Source organism: Sinocyclocheilus anshuiensis, unplaced genomic scaffold (assembly GCF_001515605.1).
Source record: "Sinocyclocheilus anshuiensis isolate Anshui unplaced genomic scaffold, SAMN03320099.WGS_v1.1 scaffold450, whole genome shotgun sequence".
Taxonomy (NCBI): domain Eukaryota; kingdom Metazoa; phylum Chordata; class Actinopteri; order Cypriniformes; family Cyprinidae; genus Sinocyclocheilus; species Sinocyclocheilus anshuiensis.
This window is the reverse complement of record NW_015546056.1, coordinates 899,612-918,708: the sequence shown is the minus strand read 5'-3', so window position 1 is coordinate 918,708 and position 19,097 is coordinate 899,612. Positions and strand designations below refer to the sequence as shown.

Genomic DNA, 19,097 nt, shown 5'->3' with positions numbered 1-19,097 from the left:
GGTAGAAAATTATGTATTTAATTTTTGGGTGAACTATCCCTTTAAGTTTAATCATAATATTTAAAATAACTGGCATTAAAGCCATACTTCTGCTGTTTTTAATGCAATGTACTTGATGTCACTGAGGTTCTTTGCTCTAAATTTGCTGCTGGCATTTATGCATCTTACATAAAGTGACTAAATGATACATTTTTGTTTATTTACTTAACTAGTCAGCAATTGTTAACAGTGTTGGGCAAGTTACTCTAAAAATAAATTAATCACTAGCTACTAATTATTTCTTAAAGGGGTCATATGATGCGATTTAAATTTTTCCTTTCTCTTTGGAGTGTTACAAGCTCTTGGTGCATAAAGCGCATAAACACATTTCATTACACCAAATACACAAAATAATGTTCTTTTTAGCAACATCATATGAACCCTTTAATGTAATTAGATTACTGTACTAATTACTGTCTATGTATTGCATTACTTATTACTAATAACTTAAATCCCATATCAAGCTCAACCAGTTGAACAAAACAAGGATAAAGATGAAATGGTCATTTTAATTATTTCAAATAAATAATGTAAAATTGAACTGACTGAAGTATTTAAAGCAGTGGTCTCAAACTCAATTCCTGGAGGGCGATACATGAGGGCAAGGGAAGCATGACACTGACAGGGACCATGATAAACTCCAAAATAAAAGACATGAAAACATGAACAAGAAACATAACCCAAAACACCACATTACAGTTGGATCTGATTGGAGCTAAACTATCCAGAGCTATGGCCCTCCAGGAATTGAGTTTGAGACCACTGATTTAAAAGGAGAAGGTTAAAAATATACATTTTAACATTAGATGTTACATTTTGATGTTAGATCCACTATTGTTTTATATAGAATTGTCTTAATATCCAATGCAATTACATCAATAGTAACTGTACATAAAAATTAAGAGGAATCTCTTTTTCAAAGAAAATTATTACATTTACAGCAATTAATTACTGAATAATGCATTACACCCAACACGGATCATTAAAATATAAGTCTTAGTGTCAGATTTTGATCTTAATTTCCAGTTATTGCCGTAGGAAGTGGCAGAGGATGTATTTTTTCAGCCTACCTGAGTTATACTACTGTGGCCACAGATAGTCCAGTTTCTGATGTCCCAGAGCGATCATGGAGTTTCTGTTTGTCCTGGGCCGTTCTGCTGGCATCACATCTGGGCTGTGAGAAAGACGGACACCATTTTAGCAATCTTAGTAGCAATGAACAAATTCGTAGTGTAATTTAGGTGTGGATTTGAAGCATGCTTTCCATATCATTAACATTACTTTAAAACATGTATTACATAACCTTTTCCAGATAGCACCAATGAGAATTTTTAATGCCCCATTAAGTTCGTCTGAACTAATGGAAGACAGTCTGACCTGATTTTTCAAATCGCACTGCACTTACGCAACACACTGATTATTACGGTATGAGAAAACAGAGACACGGAGCAAATACTGTCTCTTAAAGTCAGCATATTGCATGAATCACTGGTCCGTATGGATATATTCCTCAGAAAATATCTGCTCTCGGGAGGAACTGAGCGCGTTCAGTATAGCTCCCATATCTCATGTAATGAGTGAAATACACGGGGAATTCGCTTACTCCCACCAGCATACCTCCAACCTGACACTGCAGCCCTGAACTATTCATCTGAGTCTGTGCCAACCTGTGTGTGGGATCGCAGCTCACTAGTGGAATAGGTTGAGGTTCAAGTTGTTGCTTTTTTATTGAGAGAAAAGACATTTTTCAAGGGTATGTCCCTAGAATACTCTTCACAGATGAAGTGTCTGTTATTAGTTCAGAAAGAATGTGGAGGCGATGTTGCAATTCACTCATCAAACCTGGAACTAGTCTCTAGCCTTTTCAACCAATCAGAATAAAGAACTGAACATCGTCACAGTATAAACTGATTTATTAACATAATAAAAAGGTGCGGTATAGATGTACTAACATCAAGTATTAGTGATGTCCACAAAACCCATGATACTGGGAGTTCAGTGACTGAATCAGGGTTGCTATTAACTAAAACTAAACATTCATTTTTGTTAGTTAAAATAAACAAAAATAATCATTAAAACATTTTTTTTAAGTAAATTAGAAATTTTTCCTTGGCAACTAAATGAAATGAAATAAAATAAGTTGAAGTAGTAAAATTACTTAAACTAAAATTGAAATATCAAAATAAATTGGCAACACTTTACAATAAAGGCTAATTTGTTAACATCAGTTAATGCATAACATTCAGCAAAATAACATATACAGCATTTATTAACCTTTGTTAATGTTAGTTAATAAAAATGTTCATGTGCACAGTGCATTAACTAATGTCACCATACAATGTTTGACCTTAAAAATGTATTAGTAAATGATGAGATTAACATTAACATTAAGATTAATAAATGCTATATAATTGATGATAACACTTCAGTATAAGGACCAATTCTCACGATTATCTAGTTGTTTATTAGCATGCCTTTTATTAACATATTGGCTGTTTATTAGTGCTTATTAAGCACATATTCTGCATGACCATATTCTACATCTCTAACCCAATACCTAAACGTAACAACTACCTTATAACTATTAATAAGCAGCAAATTAGGAGTTTATTGAGGCAAAAGTCATAGTTAATGGTTTGTTAATAGCGAGAATTAGACCTTAAAATAAAGTGTGACCGTATTGTTTATTGTTAGTTCTTTTTAAGTAACGTAGTTAACTAATGTTGGGGCTAAATTACAAAAAATTACAAAAGAACTAAAACTTAAACTAAAATTCAAAAATATAAAAATTAGTGCCGTCAATCGTGATTAATCGCATCCAAAATCAAAGTTTTTGTTTATATAATATATGTATGTGTGCTGTATTATGTACATAAATACACACACATGCATGTATATATATTTCAGAAAAATATGTTATGTTTATCTATTAAATATCTTTATTTATCATATAAATTATATGAATATAAATGTAAATATTTTCAAAATATATACTGTATGTGTGTGTATTTATATATATATGTAATAAATATACACAGAACACACACATATATTATACAAACAAACATGTTTATTTTGTATGCGATTAATCTTAATTAAAAATATATCAAATAAGATATTCCAAAATATTATTAAATACTCTAATAATATATTTTAAAATACTAAAACAATACAAGACTGAATGAGATCCAACACCTAATCAGTGTTCTGCTCTCTGCTCATTCATACAATTTGGTGCTAGTCACCGACTACCACATGAGCCCAGTGCTGAGGTATTTAAGAGGAGGCAGCATACAGGCGAGATTAGGACGCCCAGCAGTTTAGCGTTACAGGGTGCGGTTGTGATGAGAGCCTTATCTTGCATCACATAGACACATAGTGAGTCATAACATCAAAAGAGCGGAGCCATTAGTAGTACTTGTGTTTGTGATACGGCTTCCCAGAAGTCACTTTATGTGCTCCCATTGGAACCACACAACTTCAGGGCGGAGTGCTAAAGCTTTAAAACAGTTCCATTCTGATTAATTTTTAATATCGAAACCAGTCGTCTGTGAAATAATATGTTGATTTGACTTTTAGAAATAATAAATAAATATTCTATTAAAAAAAAAAAAAAACATTCAATGAGCCTTCAGAGGGAGATCAAATCTGAGTGTTGTTTTGAGTGCTAATGATCTGAAACTCCTGAATGATTATGAAAACATGGATGGAGTACCGGTAAAGCTGTGGACATGATCTCTTCAGGGAGCCTGAAGACAGTCCCAGCCGGCTCTGGTTCCTCAGTTTGGTCTTCTTCACCAGTTCCTTCACTCTTCCCCATGTATAGTTCTCACTCAACTGCGATACACAAAGTTACACTGTAGAAATGATTGTAATTTTTAACATGTAAGAATACTACAGTATAATAATACTACAGTATAATAATTGGTTCGTTTAATTTATTTTTATTAACCTCAACCTCATTTGTAAGTTGCTTTGCATAAAAGCAAAATGAGTAAATGTTAAAGTAAATTCCCTTATACAGTGAAAAACTGTAATAGATCTTATTGCATTTAATCTGACAGTAAAATACTGTTAATTGTGCAGTTTTTAAGTGAAACAGAATAAGTAATCTTGTATTTTACAGTGAAAAGCCATAAATTGACATTCACTCAATTCCTTACATGACACTTTACATTTGATGCCTTTACATTTAAATAATTGTGTTTCTTGTTTATTTTGTTAACAGTTATGCACATTAGGGTTTTGTTACATATCATGCTGTTAAATTAATGTTAATTGCATTGTTTGTGTGCACCTTCCATATGTTTGTATTTACCTCAGCTTGTGGAAAAGCTACTTTGATTCAACATTTTTAAGGTGGTTGTCAGTGTATTATGATGATTTAAATTGTATATATTATATACAAAACAGATTGTAGTACATTGGTTTATTAACATTATCTCAGTTAATGAAATATACCTTTTGTATACCTGTCATTTTAAGTTCAATCTGTACATTTTAAATGTTGCTTCCATATTTTTACAGTAAAATTCTGGCAACCACAGCTGCTGTTTTTTACCATTAATTATTTGTGTATGATAGTGAGATACACATGAAAGCCATTCATAATACCAGTGGACTTTAGTCAATGCATTTTTATTACTTTATTAGGTAACACTTTAGCATAGGGACCAGTTCTCACTATTAAATAGTTGCTCATTAGCATGCCTATTATTAACATACTGGCTGTTTATTAGTGCTTATCAAGCACATATTCTGCATGACCATATTCTACATCCCTAATCCTACCCAATACCTAAACTTATATGATTATTATTATTTATGCAAAGTTGGGAGTTTCTTTGTCGAGTGGAATGTTTTATCAGCTGAATAATCATAATCGTAACATAATAATATGACTAACAGTTTCAACAGGCTCTTTTCCATTCCTGACATTTTCATTTTCTTTTGAGTCAGCTACTACCATCTAGAATAATGTGATGAGTAAACGGATGTGTGAGACCGAGAGGCTTGACCAAACATTGGCTATAATTCTGCTTCCTCTGTGTGTTTGTCAGATTGAGTCCGTGTGTGTTGATATTTGATTGACTCACCCGTCTGTGAGGAGCGGAGAGGACCTCAGCGCTGTCACTCAGGTACCTGGTCTCTCCCTCTGTGTAGCTCCTTCGATTCAGACCCCTCCTCCAAACAGGAAGAGCAGGTTGGCAACCCATGTCACCATCTGTTCAAAATAAAAGATGCAGTTTTATTATAATCAAAACACACTATGAGGTGTGTTCATAAACTATTATGGACATTTATAAATGTGTTGTCCATGACTAAACTCTAGACTCTCTGAAGGGTGTGGTTTGTATACACACTTAAACATACAGTACATTAGCTCTGTTTTCCTGCCCACCAAAAATCCCTGAGATATGATTCTTCTCTCTATATGGAATTCCAGAAATTCCGCCTATAGCTGAAGTATTAATTTCCCATTTCTCCTGAGACTAATGTTTGGTTGCCCACCCACCTGATAGAACATGAGATGGAAGAAAAGCAACCAGGAAAAACATGTCTACGTGCAACGTGGACAGCAAGGGGTTAATCTATTTATCTATCTATCTATTGATCGATCTGTCTGTCTATTATATTCTTATATAATCTTCAAACTTGAAAACATTTTTTCAACTTTCAGGCATGGCTTTTTCAAACCAACATTCAAAGTTTGTCTTGCACTTGAATTCATTCTTTAGTTTATGTGCTTATATAATTCATTCCATTATCAGATTACTATTAGGCATAGATAAGCGTGGTTCTTGCCTTACAATCAGTAGGCTTTTTCAATAGGGGCTCCAGCCAGTGTAAACACAGATTAATCTTAGCACTTAGTGTATGACTCCAGGTGTGTTTGCACACTGACCTCCCATGGCTGCCCTGAGGGGGATGCGCGTGACCTCAGGGATTGTGCTGAGGTCAGACGGTGTGCCGCTTGATGCCGTCAGGCTGTAGTGGTCACTGCGAAAGTGTCTCTTGAGCTCTTGGAAGGCCAAGCTGGCTGCTCCACAGCTACAGTGCTGCATGAAGAAGTCCTGAAAAAGAGAGTTGGGATTATTAATGCAGATAGCAGCTCGGATAAATTGGTATTTAAAAAATGAGAAGGTTTGAGTTCATATTAAGAAGCAAGAGTCCTCATTTGCACTCTATTTTATTCTATTGTTCTCTAGGAGAAACAATTCAAATAATAAAGACATCTCAGTAGCGATTTTTCATTCCTATGGGGAGCATTTAACTCTCAACAGTTGCAATCGAGACAAAATCAAAATGACCCTGAATTGCTTTTCCAGTGGGAAATATCTTTATCTGGGTCACTATTTTAAGCATTTTCCTCATGTATCACACATCATCGCTTGGACCACCTGAACAGCTGAAATCCGCTAGTGTCATTTCCACCAATTATTCTTATTGTTTACACTATTTGCCTCCCAACCAAATGTAGAGTGTAGTAGATATGACTTATATTTTGAATACTGTGTATTAAAATGCATATAGAGTCTTTGATCCATTCCTCTGAAAAGTTTTTAACCTCTGAAAATAACATGGCAGTGTTTCTTGTCAGTCAGAGTGATAAGACGCTTCCCAAATCTCTGTTTATCCAAGATTATCCTCTTAGTTCCATTGCATTAGTATTTGCGTGGTAAACGCTGTCTGACTGATGAGGTGATGATGCCAAGGCGGATGCTGTTTGTTGAGGATTTTATGTTGTTGTTGCAACACAGATTCCTTTGAAAGCATCTCTGCATCGTAAAGATTCTTGATGTTTTCGAAAAGAAAGAAGCATATGCTCTGAACGTGGACTGAAGATGAAAGAATTCACCTTAAATGTCCCATAAACCAAAACAACAGATGCTTCGACCTGATGTGATGGAGCGCATCTGTTCATTGGATCGGTCATGGCTGATAACTGAGGAGATCAGGGTGTAGAACTAACAAGAGAGACAGAGGACACTACAATGGTGGTAATTGCATACTGTCTGAGTTCTGAATGCTTTTTATGAGTACAGATGAAAGCGTGCTGTGAGGGTGGGTAAAACAGCCAGGGAGGAGACTGGCGAGACAGCTTGGTCCATTATAGTGGAGACTGGGGCACATTTCAGAGTTCCCCTTTTGCCTTTTGATGTGTGTAACAGCATGTTGCTGCCTGTTGCTTTTTCCCCAAAGACACACACAGCCCAGAGAATCTAAAAGACCCAGGCAGGGAGTTCAAGAAGGGTGGTCCACAGAATATTCCTGTGTGTCACAGTTTTTCTGTTTGGAATTATAAGGAATAAAGGATTTTGTACAAAAAATGCATGATTTGTATACAATCTTTGTTTAAAGCTCCCCGAGAGTTAGAGAGCAGATACATACAAATTCATATGAATTTGCAACAAATCAAAACGTTTATACACTGAGACGTGAGACTGTGTTGGATCTTTAAGTCTTTTTGACCATTTCAAAAATCGGGTTCATAAGAGTCATTCATTCATTCTACACTTGTCACGCTGTATATTTGTTGTGTGTGACCTCTGGGGACAATGCAATATAAAGTTGTCTTGCCCATTTATTGTCTTTACTGTCATGCTTGCATACTTCTACAGGACTGAATGTTGTCAGAATCATTCACTTCCAGTATTTTAAACGAATGCAATCAGTTCTTATTCAGAACCTAAACCTAAAACAAACAATACGCATGTTTGGTTTCTGTAAAGAAGAACCTTTTTTAAAATGTCCTCCTTTCTTTTGCCTGTCTTTCTCTCTTGCTTTCTTTGATAACTTTGAAGTGCAGGCTCCCACTGAGCTCACTCACTGTGACCGTGGAAGTCTTTTCCGGCCCCAGGGCCCGAACTGACAGAGCCAGTTTAGAGATGACTCTCTGAAAAACCATGAACAAAACTATTCTCATTCAACAGCACAGAGTCCAGAGGCCAGGAAGATGTCTACACAATATAATTCCACGGCCTTTAGTCAGTAAGCAAAGGACTAGAGCAGCGGGAGAACTGGGGTACAAGACGGGCAAATGGACAGCTGCATTACTTAAAATATAGGTTCCAAAAATTATATTAAAAATAAAGATTCCAAAAAGGAATTTGTGCAAGTGCAGTGCAATATAAGAACTATTCTCGGTTCCCCAAAGAACCTTTCAGTGCACAGTTCTTAAAAGAAGCATTTTTTAATACTGATTTTATATGACAATACATAACTTTAGCTAAATAACTGAATGTTGCAAATAAATTTGAGGACGTTTTCAGTGAATTTCCACTTTAATGGAAATGAGGTATGCACACATTTTTCTAACCTGTATCCGCTTTTAACAGAGATAAGTTCCCTTTAGCCTCAACATTTTGGAATTACTAATTCTGGAGCGGTTCAAATCCAAAGGGAGAAACAAAGGCCGACATGTTAGAAAAACACCCATGACTTCACAAAACATTGTAAAACATGTTGATGTTTTTCCTGTGGTTTTGGGCTGATAACATTCAAGCCAGATGCACCGTCTTGTTCTGAGATGGGAAAACAAAGACGCAGTGCTGAGTTCAGATTTTTATGGGTTGCACGTTGTTAACTCAACTGAATCCGAACAACTTTATGATTAACCAGAATTCCTTCTCATTTTGGAATTTTGCAGTAAATAAATGACATAATCCTTTCTGCTTACCAGCATTTTTAGTTTAGCATATTTATTTTTGTTAAGTTTATATTAATGTTCATCTGCTTTTCAATCCCATCTTTAATTAAACAAAATACATTTCATGCCTGAGTGAGCTTCTCTCAGTGACCCACAAAACAAAGACACAGGAAAAGACATTCGTCCTTAATAATGTCAACATGGGCACATAAGAACAAATTAAATCCATGTGAGGGGACATCACATCCTTTGAAACGAATACCCCATCTGCGTACGGGTCGAAAAGGGCTGAACCCAGCAGCTCTATTTGTTAAATACGCTTTTATCCGTCTTGATCAAAAACCCCTAAACCCCAGTCAAACCAGCTGGATTTACACTGACACAGTATGAACCAATAATCCCTTGCCCTAGGCATCAATATAGGGTTTAACCCACAACAAATCATGAATCCAAGACGTCATCTTTCATACTCAGACCTACAGCAGTGCCTTTTAATCAATTTCAGATTGAGAATTATGGTGTGTTTCCAAATCTTCATCCACACAAGTATATGAATCAGGTAAGCCGGGGCTGTCCATACCTGCTCCTGGAGGACCAATGTTCTGCAGAATTTAGCTACAACCTACTTGACTAAATATTTCTAGTACTCCTGAAGACCTTGTTTAGCTGATTCAGGTGAGTTTCAACAGTATTTGAGCTCAACTCTGCAGGATAGTAGCCCTCAGGAGCAGGCACGTGCACACATAGACATCAAAGGTGGCTTGAGCACCTGCCCTTTTTCTTCCTCAAGAGAAAGTGCCCTTTTTTCTTGGGGAGTTTTTTTTATTTTTATGAATATATGTGTGCGCGTGTTTCTGTTTGCGCACAGCTTTCCCTGTCAAACAAATAAAACAACTCGAGTTAATAGTTGAGTTCCGATGCCTTTCTCCGCGTCTCTGCAGCACAGCAGTGTAGTGCACATTGATAGGCACATCACAGACAGACATAGAGCCGCAGAAGTGAAGCCCTCCCTCCCTTTCCAGTTGTGTTTGTCTTGCTGTGGAGGTGAGTGGTGATGAACAAAAGACTAACAAAAGCTACCTGTGCCTCGAATTTACAGCTAATTATACAAAAGGCAAATATAGTTAATTTGACTTGCTAACAGCCATGACTCGTGAGAGAGAGCTACCATATAAGTTAGCTAAGGCAATAGGAAGTCTAGTAGGTTACACCAGTGCGCGTTCTTTCACTGCATGATTCAGTTTATTAAAATGCATTTAGAATGATCAGAAAATTCAAGATACGGGGGAAGAAATTTATATATTTATTTCATTTCATATAGTTAATCAGTATCACGCAAATGTAATATTGATTTTATACATCAGTTCAATGAACAATAATTTAATATTGAGACACTTACGTTGTTGACACAATATTGACTGTTCTTGCTCTATTTCGCCAACAAATATAATTCCAATTTGCGTCTCTAAGCAACATGATGGTTTTTCGTTCCTGAATGAATCAACCGTTTAAATGATTTGTTTTTTTTTTTTTTTTTTTTTTTTTTTATCATTTCAAATATCAGTATTCAACGTTTTATGTTTAAAATATCAAAACTGGTTAAAACATTAATGTCCTGCATTAAACAGCGTGTAAATGCATCTAAATGCCCCTTCTAATGCAACTTCTGTGTTTTCTCTGCATTGCAAAGATTAATTTTGTCAGTACTGATTTCATTTGCTTGGTAACAGCCCAAATGACTCATTATTCTAACTGACTGATTCAATTTAAGAATTTGACTGAAAAGATGATGCACACTTTTAGAAAAAAATGGCTTAAAAAAGGTAAAAATGCCCATAAAAGGTAAAAATCCATTTAAACTTATTGGAAAAGATTAATTTCTATCACTGCTGTGAACTGACCACCACACAGAATATGCAGAATATCAAAAACTTTAAGAGTCAGCTGTCCACGGTAGTGCTTAAGATACCAGCACAATAACACACTCAGCAAAAATCATCTAATTATCGTTATCGATAAAATCCCAGAAAGTATTAAAATATATTTTTTGTCAAAATCGCACACCCCTAATATATTTAACGTTTTGTTTAGAAAAAAATTAAAATAAATATGAGAAGTGCCCTTTTTTCCACTTGAGACCATGCCCCTCAAAATGTCTGTGCATGTCCCTGCTCAAGAGTAGGATTGGACACCCTTGAGGTAAGCTCATAAAGACTAATGCTGGGATTGATACCTCTTTAGCCTTGATCACTCTGCCTTCCTTCTGCAGGCCACAGATCTGTTTCTGTAGTCGAAGGTTGTGTTCCTGTAGCTGACCGATCTTCTCTATGAGCTGGCAGATGTGCTCTAGGTACCCCAGTCCAGAGCCCAGTGGGTTGGACTGATTGGCTTGGTTCACCTGGTTGTCAAGACAAAACAGAGATAAAATAATTTAAGTTTTTATAATAAAACCAAAAAAGGGGGCTGTAAACATTCACACTGGACACTAGGACTGCACCCTTGGGGAAAGACCCCCACCCCTCTCTGGACAATAGATTGGTTCTAAATAAAGGGATTACTGGAGATGTTTATGTACACCATAGGGGGTTAAGCAACGTTTGTGGAACAAGCCAACAAGAATAGTGTGAACTGCATCCTATTGTTTGAAAGCCAATGGCTCATTTGACGTGCTAATGAGCACAGAGCAAAGCCAAGGCTCCTACAGTTCATTCCAGGAGCATGACAGCATGTGTTCAGGTGGACCTGAGGTTCACAAACTGATGATGGCAGCACCATGATCTCCACCCATTATTTAACACTACAAGTTTTTTTACTATCTCTGTGGAATTCTTAATGGGATTTATTACAGCTCTCGAAACACATTTAGACAATAAAGATTGGTCTAAATACAGTTTGCCAACTACTCCGCTGCCTTTCATTAAACAATCTGACACATTCTAGGAAACCAGATATCATTAGACCACTGTACATCATTTATTTCAGCCAAGACTGACACTGTTATGTAATGAAATTGGTTTATGAAAACAAATCCCAAAATTCCAATGTAGACAATGTCAACTGAAAGCTTGAAAAACTGCATTAGAAATTGAAGGTTAGTGGTTTGAAGGTGTGAATGATTGGTGGGAAACATGTTAGGTGCTATAGTTTATTTGTTGAATCATCCTTCCATCTTTGGTTGTAAAGCTGCAGATGCTCACGTTTTTCAAAAAATGTATAGGAAATTTTGAACAAATATTTATACAATCATCAACATTCCTAAAAGTGTCCCAACAAAAGCAGGATGTGAGTTCAGGTCTCTGGCTTTTTCCCTCCGAAAGCTTTTCCGTGCCACTTACGTCCAATCCAGTCCCAAAGCCCAGCATTAATGGAAACGCAGAAGCTAAACAATAGAGGACATGACGGAGAGATTAAATACTAGGAGCTGACATCACTCGTTTCCTCACACAGAGTGTGAGATCCTCGGCAGGTCATGCTTCTACTCACTTGACCGTAAACGTTTCTCAAGCTTTTCTAGTAACCTTGCACTTCCATCAAACTTCCATTATTGCTTTAAATGGGTCATATAAGATGATTCTTTATTTTATTTTATCCTAATATCCAACTTGTAAAACATATACAAAAAATGATAGAAGGGCTTTGTTAAAAGTAAAGCCACTAGTGTCTGACATTGGGATTCTTCATATGTTGAGTGAGGAAAGTTATAGTACACTATAAGAAAAAACAAATCTGTACTGGATTTGACCAAAAATTGCATATACTTTCTTTACTTCTGTCAATACAAATATATAAAAAAAATACTGTGTAAGCTAGATGCTTGTCTGGTAAGAAAGCCCTTGAGGCTCTGTCAAGCTTAGACTTGTTTAGATCATGTGAATGAAATGCAGTCTTTCTCTCATTTGTAGTATTGGAAGCCAGACAGGTGGCAGATACCAGGTGTTCTCTCATAAAACGACAACCAGCTTGATGTGGGGTAACTAGAGGAAAGAAACGTTGCCAGGCCTTTATGAATGCAGAAACATGACAGATCTTATCTGCTTCCTCTGCCTAAGATCCCCAGTGACCCAGGAGAAGGGAAGACACAAACGTTTGGGAAAGCCCCACTCCCTTCCTCCCCCTCCTTCTCTTCTCAATGTGAAAGAATCTGCGTTTCTCACGTGCGTTTCTGCACAGACACAGAAACAAAGCGGGGAATGTTGTCCTATACAAATAAAGAAAACATGGAGATCATTTTCTATAAAGCTGTTAACACTTAAGCGTGACATTGTGGTTATTGATAGTGTATTGATGATGTGGGTGGATTTTAGCTCTCTGTGCTGTGAGGATGTGGTTTTTTAACCAAACACTGAAGATCAAAACAAACTGAGGAAAACAATTATGCATATGCCTCTGGGTTGAATTGCAAGAACAATATTTTTCTAATTACATAAGCTCTGTATTACCAAATATGAGGGAAGATATTATAAAGCCATTCAGGCGAGTCTGAGAAAATAATCCTTTATTATTTGAAATATTTCACTGGGTCAGTTATAAAGCAATTCTAAGCATGACTCAGTGGAGAGGAATGAGGAACCATATGTGGGCTGTATTCAAAGATATAGGAAAAGGTGTTTTATATAGGTTTTTTATAGTCTTTAATGCTGACTAGAACATTAAAAAATGGTGCCTTCAACATAAGTTTTTAATGCATTTTCAATAAATTTATGTATGCATTTACACATTTTATGTGCTTAACAAATGATGTATAATTAATCTGAAAAACTAATAATAATTTGTTACATTTATATAGCGCTTTTCTGGGTACTAAAAGCGCTTTACTTGAAAGGGGTGAATCTCCTCATCCACCACCAGTGTGCAGCATCCACCTGGATGACGCAATGGCAGACATATTGCGCCAGAAAGCCCACCACACACTAGCTTATTGGTGGAGAGGAGAGTGATGAAGCCAATCAGTGTATGGGGATGATTAGGAGGCCATGAGGGTCAGGGGCCAATGCGCAAATATGGCCAGGATGCCGGGGTTACACCCCTACTCTTTTTTGAAGGACATCCTGGGATTTTTAATGACCACAGAGTTTAACATTTAGGACCTTGGTTTAGCGTCCTATCCGAAGGAGGTAATAAGAGGTTTGTGATGTTTTTTTGAACAATGAATCATTTGTGGTGACACAAATGATTCACTGAATCAATTTAGTGGATCAACGTTTTGAATAATTGCTGATTCAATAATTCAACAATTAGGTTTGTCCTAATGCTCTCATGGGACTAGTTTACTTTAGATTTTGAGGAAACTTAGGCCTGGGACACACTAGACGATTATCAAATCTTAAACGAGTATAAAACCATGGCAGACCACAGACATGAAGACAGTATCAAACAATTTTTAACCTTATAATCCTCAAATATATTATGAATATTTTATATATCACTTAGCCCTACATGCCATCATTGCAGTGTTACATTAGTATTGTTAATATGTTTATGTAGAATTTATTAATATTGTGAATTAGTGTTTATTTTTATATTTTCCATTTTAATTTTATTTTTTAGTTTCATTTGTTTTTTTAGTTTTTGTCATTTTTATTAGTTTTGTTTTTTTATTCGGTTATTTTAGTTTTTTTGTAATTGTAGTACTTAGAAATGTTGCTTTGACAAATACAATACGTTTAAAAATAAGTTTAAAAAACGAACCTTTTGTCACACCCCAGGACTGTTTGTTGTGTTTTCTTCCCTCATGAGCTCTGTGAGCTAGTTTTCCCCCATGTCTGATTGTGTCATTCTGTTCACCTGTGTCTTGTTAATTATCCTCGTTTGCCTGTGTATTTAGTTCTAGCCTGTCCTGTGTTCCCTCGTCCAGTGTTAAAGTTGAGATGTGCGTGTGTTACCTGCCTGCCTTCTGTGGATACTTTCTATGCAGTGTTGCCAATTTAGCTACTTTGTAACTAGATTTAGCGACTTCCCCGCACCTTATGAGACTTTTTTCAAAAGTTTAGGGACAAATATAGCAACTGCTTGGACAAACCTTATCTAAGTTCTCATCTTGCCCACTGATCTACGTTCATCTTTATATAGATCAGTGAATTTGCCATTGTGATGTCATCTAGTGACATTTAGCTACCAGTTTTAGCTACTTTCAATTGAAAGCAGTTGGCAACACTGTTTCTATGTGGATTAATTAAAGACTGTTTACGTTCATCTTCTTTGTGCGCTCATTATACACCGCACCTTTACATTTTTTTTATTCATTTAAATTGATAAAAAAAAAAAATTGGATCACTGTAAAACAATACAAAACACATACATTTCTTTAGATTCAGTCGATTATTCCAAGTTCATCTTGTTTTTCTTTCTACAGGTTCATTTACGGCCCATTATCACCCCACACTGTGACCTCAGGTGATCCTGGGAGAGATACATAGAGCTTGTGTTCTTCTTGAAGTTAGCACTATATTTTCATTTATTGTACTGGCGGTTATGAGCCTTAAACAAAGCTGAGAACTAATATTGTTGGCTGATATGATGTCTCACAAAATAAGCTTTGTGTATTTATCCAAAGACATCCTGCTAGACCAAGAAGATGTGTTGATATTCTGTGTTTTCCTGTGTATCTGAAAAGCATTGAAAATCGTTCAAGTGTCACGACCCGTTACATCACATTTCGGGGTGTCAGCCAAATGTTTGAGGCTGGATGTGGCGCACACAGCACTGGTCTCCATGCCTCATCTATCACTAGATTAAAGCCTCACACTCACACTCTGGAAATGTTCGCTTTATGACTGTTTATATGTTACAGCTGAGGAATTCAACTCCTCAGCTTTAGCCGTCCTGGGGGTGGCTGAGCGGGGCAATAAGGGCAACAGCAATTATGCAGTCTTCATTCCTCCCTGACACCATATTTTGCTCTGCTATGCATCCATCAATTCAGACTAAAAAATGCTTTTAATGTCCCAAAGACCCACTTATAGAGAGACTCACATATGCAGGCTAGCTGGCAACCAGCCGAACACATGCATTTGATTAACACTCAGAGTCTAAATCTCTTTTAAGTTTTTTTATATAATTCCCAAATCCATCTTTAAATATTGCGAATGAGCCTGTTATAGGCTACATTTCTACTGTCTGCCTATTCACTGGTCCATATCTGTCTGCTCAGGCCCACACATAATCTGAGCTCACAGGATTTCGCTGAACTGGAAGTTGTACATCATCCGCCCCTTGTGTATTAATTTCTGAAATAGTTTGGCTAATTTGATTAATCTTTCATCTATCAATAATAAATTAAAAAGAGTTCTGAGAAATGGCTGTACAAAGGAGTTATGAACCGCAACCATGACATGTTTCGGCATCTGCTCAAAATATGTGGTGTGCTATCACTGCACTGGATTGTGAGGTGGCTGGAGACATTAGCCTCTATTATATTGTTCAGTCAGTTTACTTTGTCTGATGAAGAAAAAAGCTTGAAGAAAAAGAAAAGCTTTTCATCCCTGCCTGTGTGAAAAAGATGTGTGCTTAATTGTACTGAATGTGCACTTGTAGTGTACATCAAGTCCTAAAAATATATTTAAAAACAAAACTATACTTTCAGATAATGTTATATTATGTATACTTAAAGACGTGACTTTCATAATGGTTTCTTAACACATTTAAGTAGACTTTTAAAAAGTCCACGTCATTATAATGTAAAATTAAAAGTATTATTTTAAAGTAAATTACTATGTTTTAATAATCTTTTGTCATACTATAAAGTACATATATTTTGATGTGTTGACTAGCATACCGAAGTACATGGAAATTACTTATAATTTTAATTGTAGAGTATCAATATCACAATCAAAGAAAAATATTAAATCTGTAATTACAAATATATACATGACATGAATACAAATGACATTAAACTGTTTTAGTTTACCATGAATGCTTGTCAGTACATTATCAGTACATTTTAATATTTTTTCAAAGACAAAACAATTAATTATGAAATTACATATAAATTGTACTTAAATCCTACTAAAATAGGTAAAAAGGTACTCTTAATTTCAACTAACTGCATTTACTATGAATTTAAACTATGATGCATTTTCATGCATTTTCAAATAACATGCAATTTAGTGTCTGAAAACATTATATTTAGTTTGCAGTTAAGTATATAATATATATATTCTTAAATATGTAAGTATATTATGTCTGTAAAAAGTAATGTGTTCACAAGGACAGTGTGAATATGAATCTGTTTCTATTCAATATTTTGTTTGAAACAAACATTCACAAAGAATAATGGTTCTTTTACTGAACAGGCCTGTTGAATTCTAGATCTAAACATGGTAAAATGTGTTAAATGGAGCAAATACATATTTAATTTTAAATCTGTCCCTGTTGAAGAAACCAACATACTATATACTGGTTAGTTAGGTTTTGAAGCATGGCAGCTGGTTCGAGCCGGTTTAAGCTGGTCCTTAGTAGGGGTGGCACGATACCATTTTTTTCCGAACCGATCCGATACCAAAAGTTCTGAGTATCGGACGATACCGATACCGATCCGATACCAAAAGTTCTGAGTATCGGACAATACCGATACCGATCCGATACCAGAATTTTCATTTCTATACCTCGGTGTGTGTTGACCTGATCATCACTCTTTTGTGTGTTACACACAATCTACTAAATATAGACAACTTCATTATAAAGAAAAAGAACAAATTAAAAAATATATATAATCATAATCTATGAGAAAAATACTATTATAAACTAGGTTAGTGGAAAATTCAGCAGCAAAAGTTACTCTACAAAAATGATGAGTTCACAATAATTTTATAAAATCTAAACATTTAGAGAAAAAACATTATTTAGTGGGGGAAAATAAAAGTAAATAGGTGTAATCTGGTAAAATGTTACACATTGCTCTTTGCATTGTAATATACATTCATGAAAAATGTAAATATAATTATATATATATATATATTAAGGGTGCGCCGATCCGATATTCAGTATCGGTATCGCTCCGATACTGCCACTTTCTGCTGGATCGGGGTATCGGTCAGACGAGATCGATCCAAATCCGATATAGTGCGTTTACTATTCGGTGTTATTGTTAAGCCCCACGAAAGGCACAAAATCACCATAAAGCATATAAAGCACCATAAAGTTTCCGTGCACTATATTCCAAGTGTTTTGAGACCGTTCCATAGTTTAATGTGAGGTACAGATGAATATTTAAGTCGTTAAATTGAAGTTCACTTAAACTCTTCGCTCCGCTGTCATCCTCCATTCAGCATTCAAACTCTGCATCGCGTTCGGTTACTACAGTTAAGACGTAGAAACTCTCTCTAGGATGATACAATGTTCCTATTATTATACTTGAGCTGTATATAAAGATCAATGGTTTTGCATAAAAGGACTTTATCTTGCTGGAGTTTAGTGCTAATTCTAAATCATGTTACTTTCTACTGGCTGTCTGTTAGAGATCACTGCACTGGAGTAGAGAGCACTATGAATTGTTCTTCACAGTACGCGCACAGTAACTGGAAATTTAAAACTGTTAAAAGAAAAGGCTAAATAAACTATCTCACAGATATAATACACTACGCATCAATATGTCTCTTCCCTTTGTGCTTTGAACTTTTCTATGCGGAGCGCTGTGCCTGCGCTCTGTGACTCCGTGTTGCATCAAGCGCATCATTCTGCGCACGGGATGCGCTTATGCGCTATGTGCTGCTCTGTATTGGAGCCTTTCATGTTATAATACTTTTGTGCAATGAATGATTTTTAATAGACACCAGATAGGTGTAATCTGGTAAAATGTTACACATTGCTCTTTGTATTGTAATATACATTCATGAAAAACAAGTAAATATAATTATATATAAATATATGCAATAAATCAAATAAATTTCTTTTACATTTATAGCACAGTAATGAGGCAGCAACATATGATAAATAAGACAGAACAAGAAAGGCTATTAAAAATCTTTCATTGCACAAAAGTATTATAACATGAAAGGCTCCAATACAGAGCAGCACATAGCGCATAAGCGCATCCCGTGCGCAGAATGATGCGCTTGATGCAACACGGAGTCACAGAGCGCAGGCACAGCGCTCCGCATAGAAAAGTTCAAAGCACAAAGGGAAGAGACATATTGATGCGTAGTGCATTATATCTGTGAGATAGTTTATTTAGCCTTTTCTTTTAACAGTTTTAAATTTCCAGTTACTGTGCGCGTACTGTGAAGAACAATTCATAGTGCTCTCTACTCCAGTGCAGTGATCTCTAACAGACAGCCAGTAGAAAGTAACATGATTTAGAATTAGCACTAAACTCCAGCAAGATAAAGTCCTTTTATGCAAAACCATTGATCTTTATCTACAGATCAAGTATAATAATAGGAACACTGAATCATCTTGGAGAGTGTGTCAT

The 19,097-nt window shown here is 35.8% G+C and overlaps 1 protein-coding gene across 2 annotated transcripts in view; it reads right to left on the bottom strand.

The window, feature by feature from the left end:
* LOC107699306 (uncharacterized) overlaps nt 1–19,097 on the bottom strand; it is a 40,683-nt gene that overhangs the window by 1,576 nt on the left and 20,010 nt on the right. Inside the window, exons 3-7 of one of the 2 annotated variants that reach the window (XM_016500518.1) lie at nt 10,923–11,087; nt 5,945–6,113; nt 5,136–5,263; nt 3,755–3,876; nt 1,110–1,213 (exon numbers count right to left, since the gene is read on the bottom strand). In XM_016500518.1, the coding sequence (XP_016356004.1) occupies nt 1,120–1,213; nt 3,755–3,876; nt 5,136–5,263; nt 5,945–6,113; nt 10,923–11,087 (678 nt within the window). In that variant the 3' untranslated portion in view covers nt 1,110–1,119. The remainder of the gene's footprint in view (nt 1–1,109; nt 1,214–3,754; nt 3,877–5,135; nt 5,264–5,944; nt 6,114–10,922; nt 11,088–19,097) is intronic. The other variant, XM_016500519.1, reaches the window with a different exon arrangement.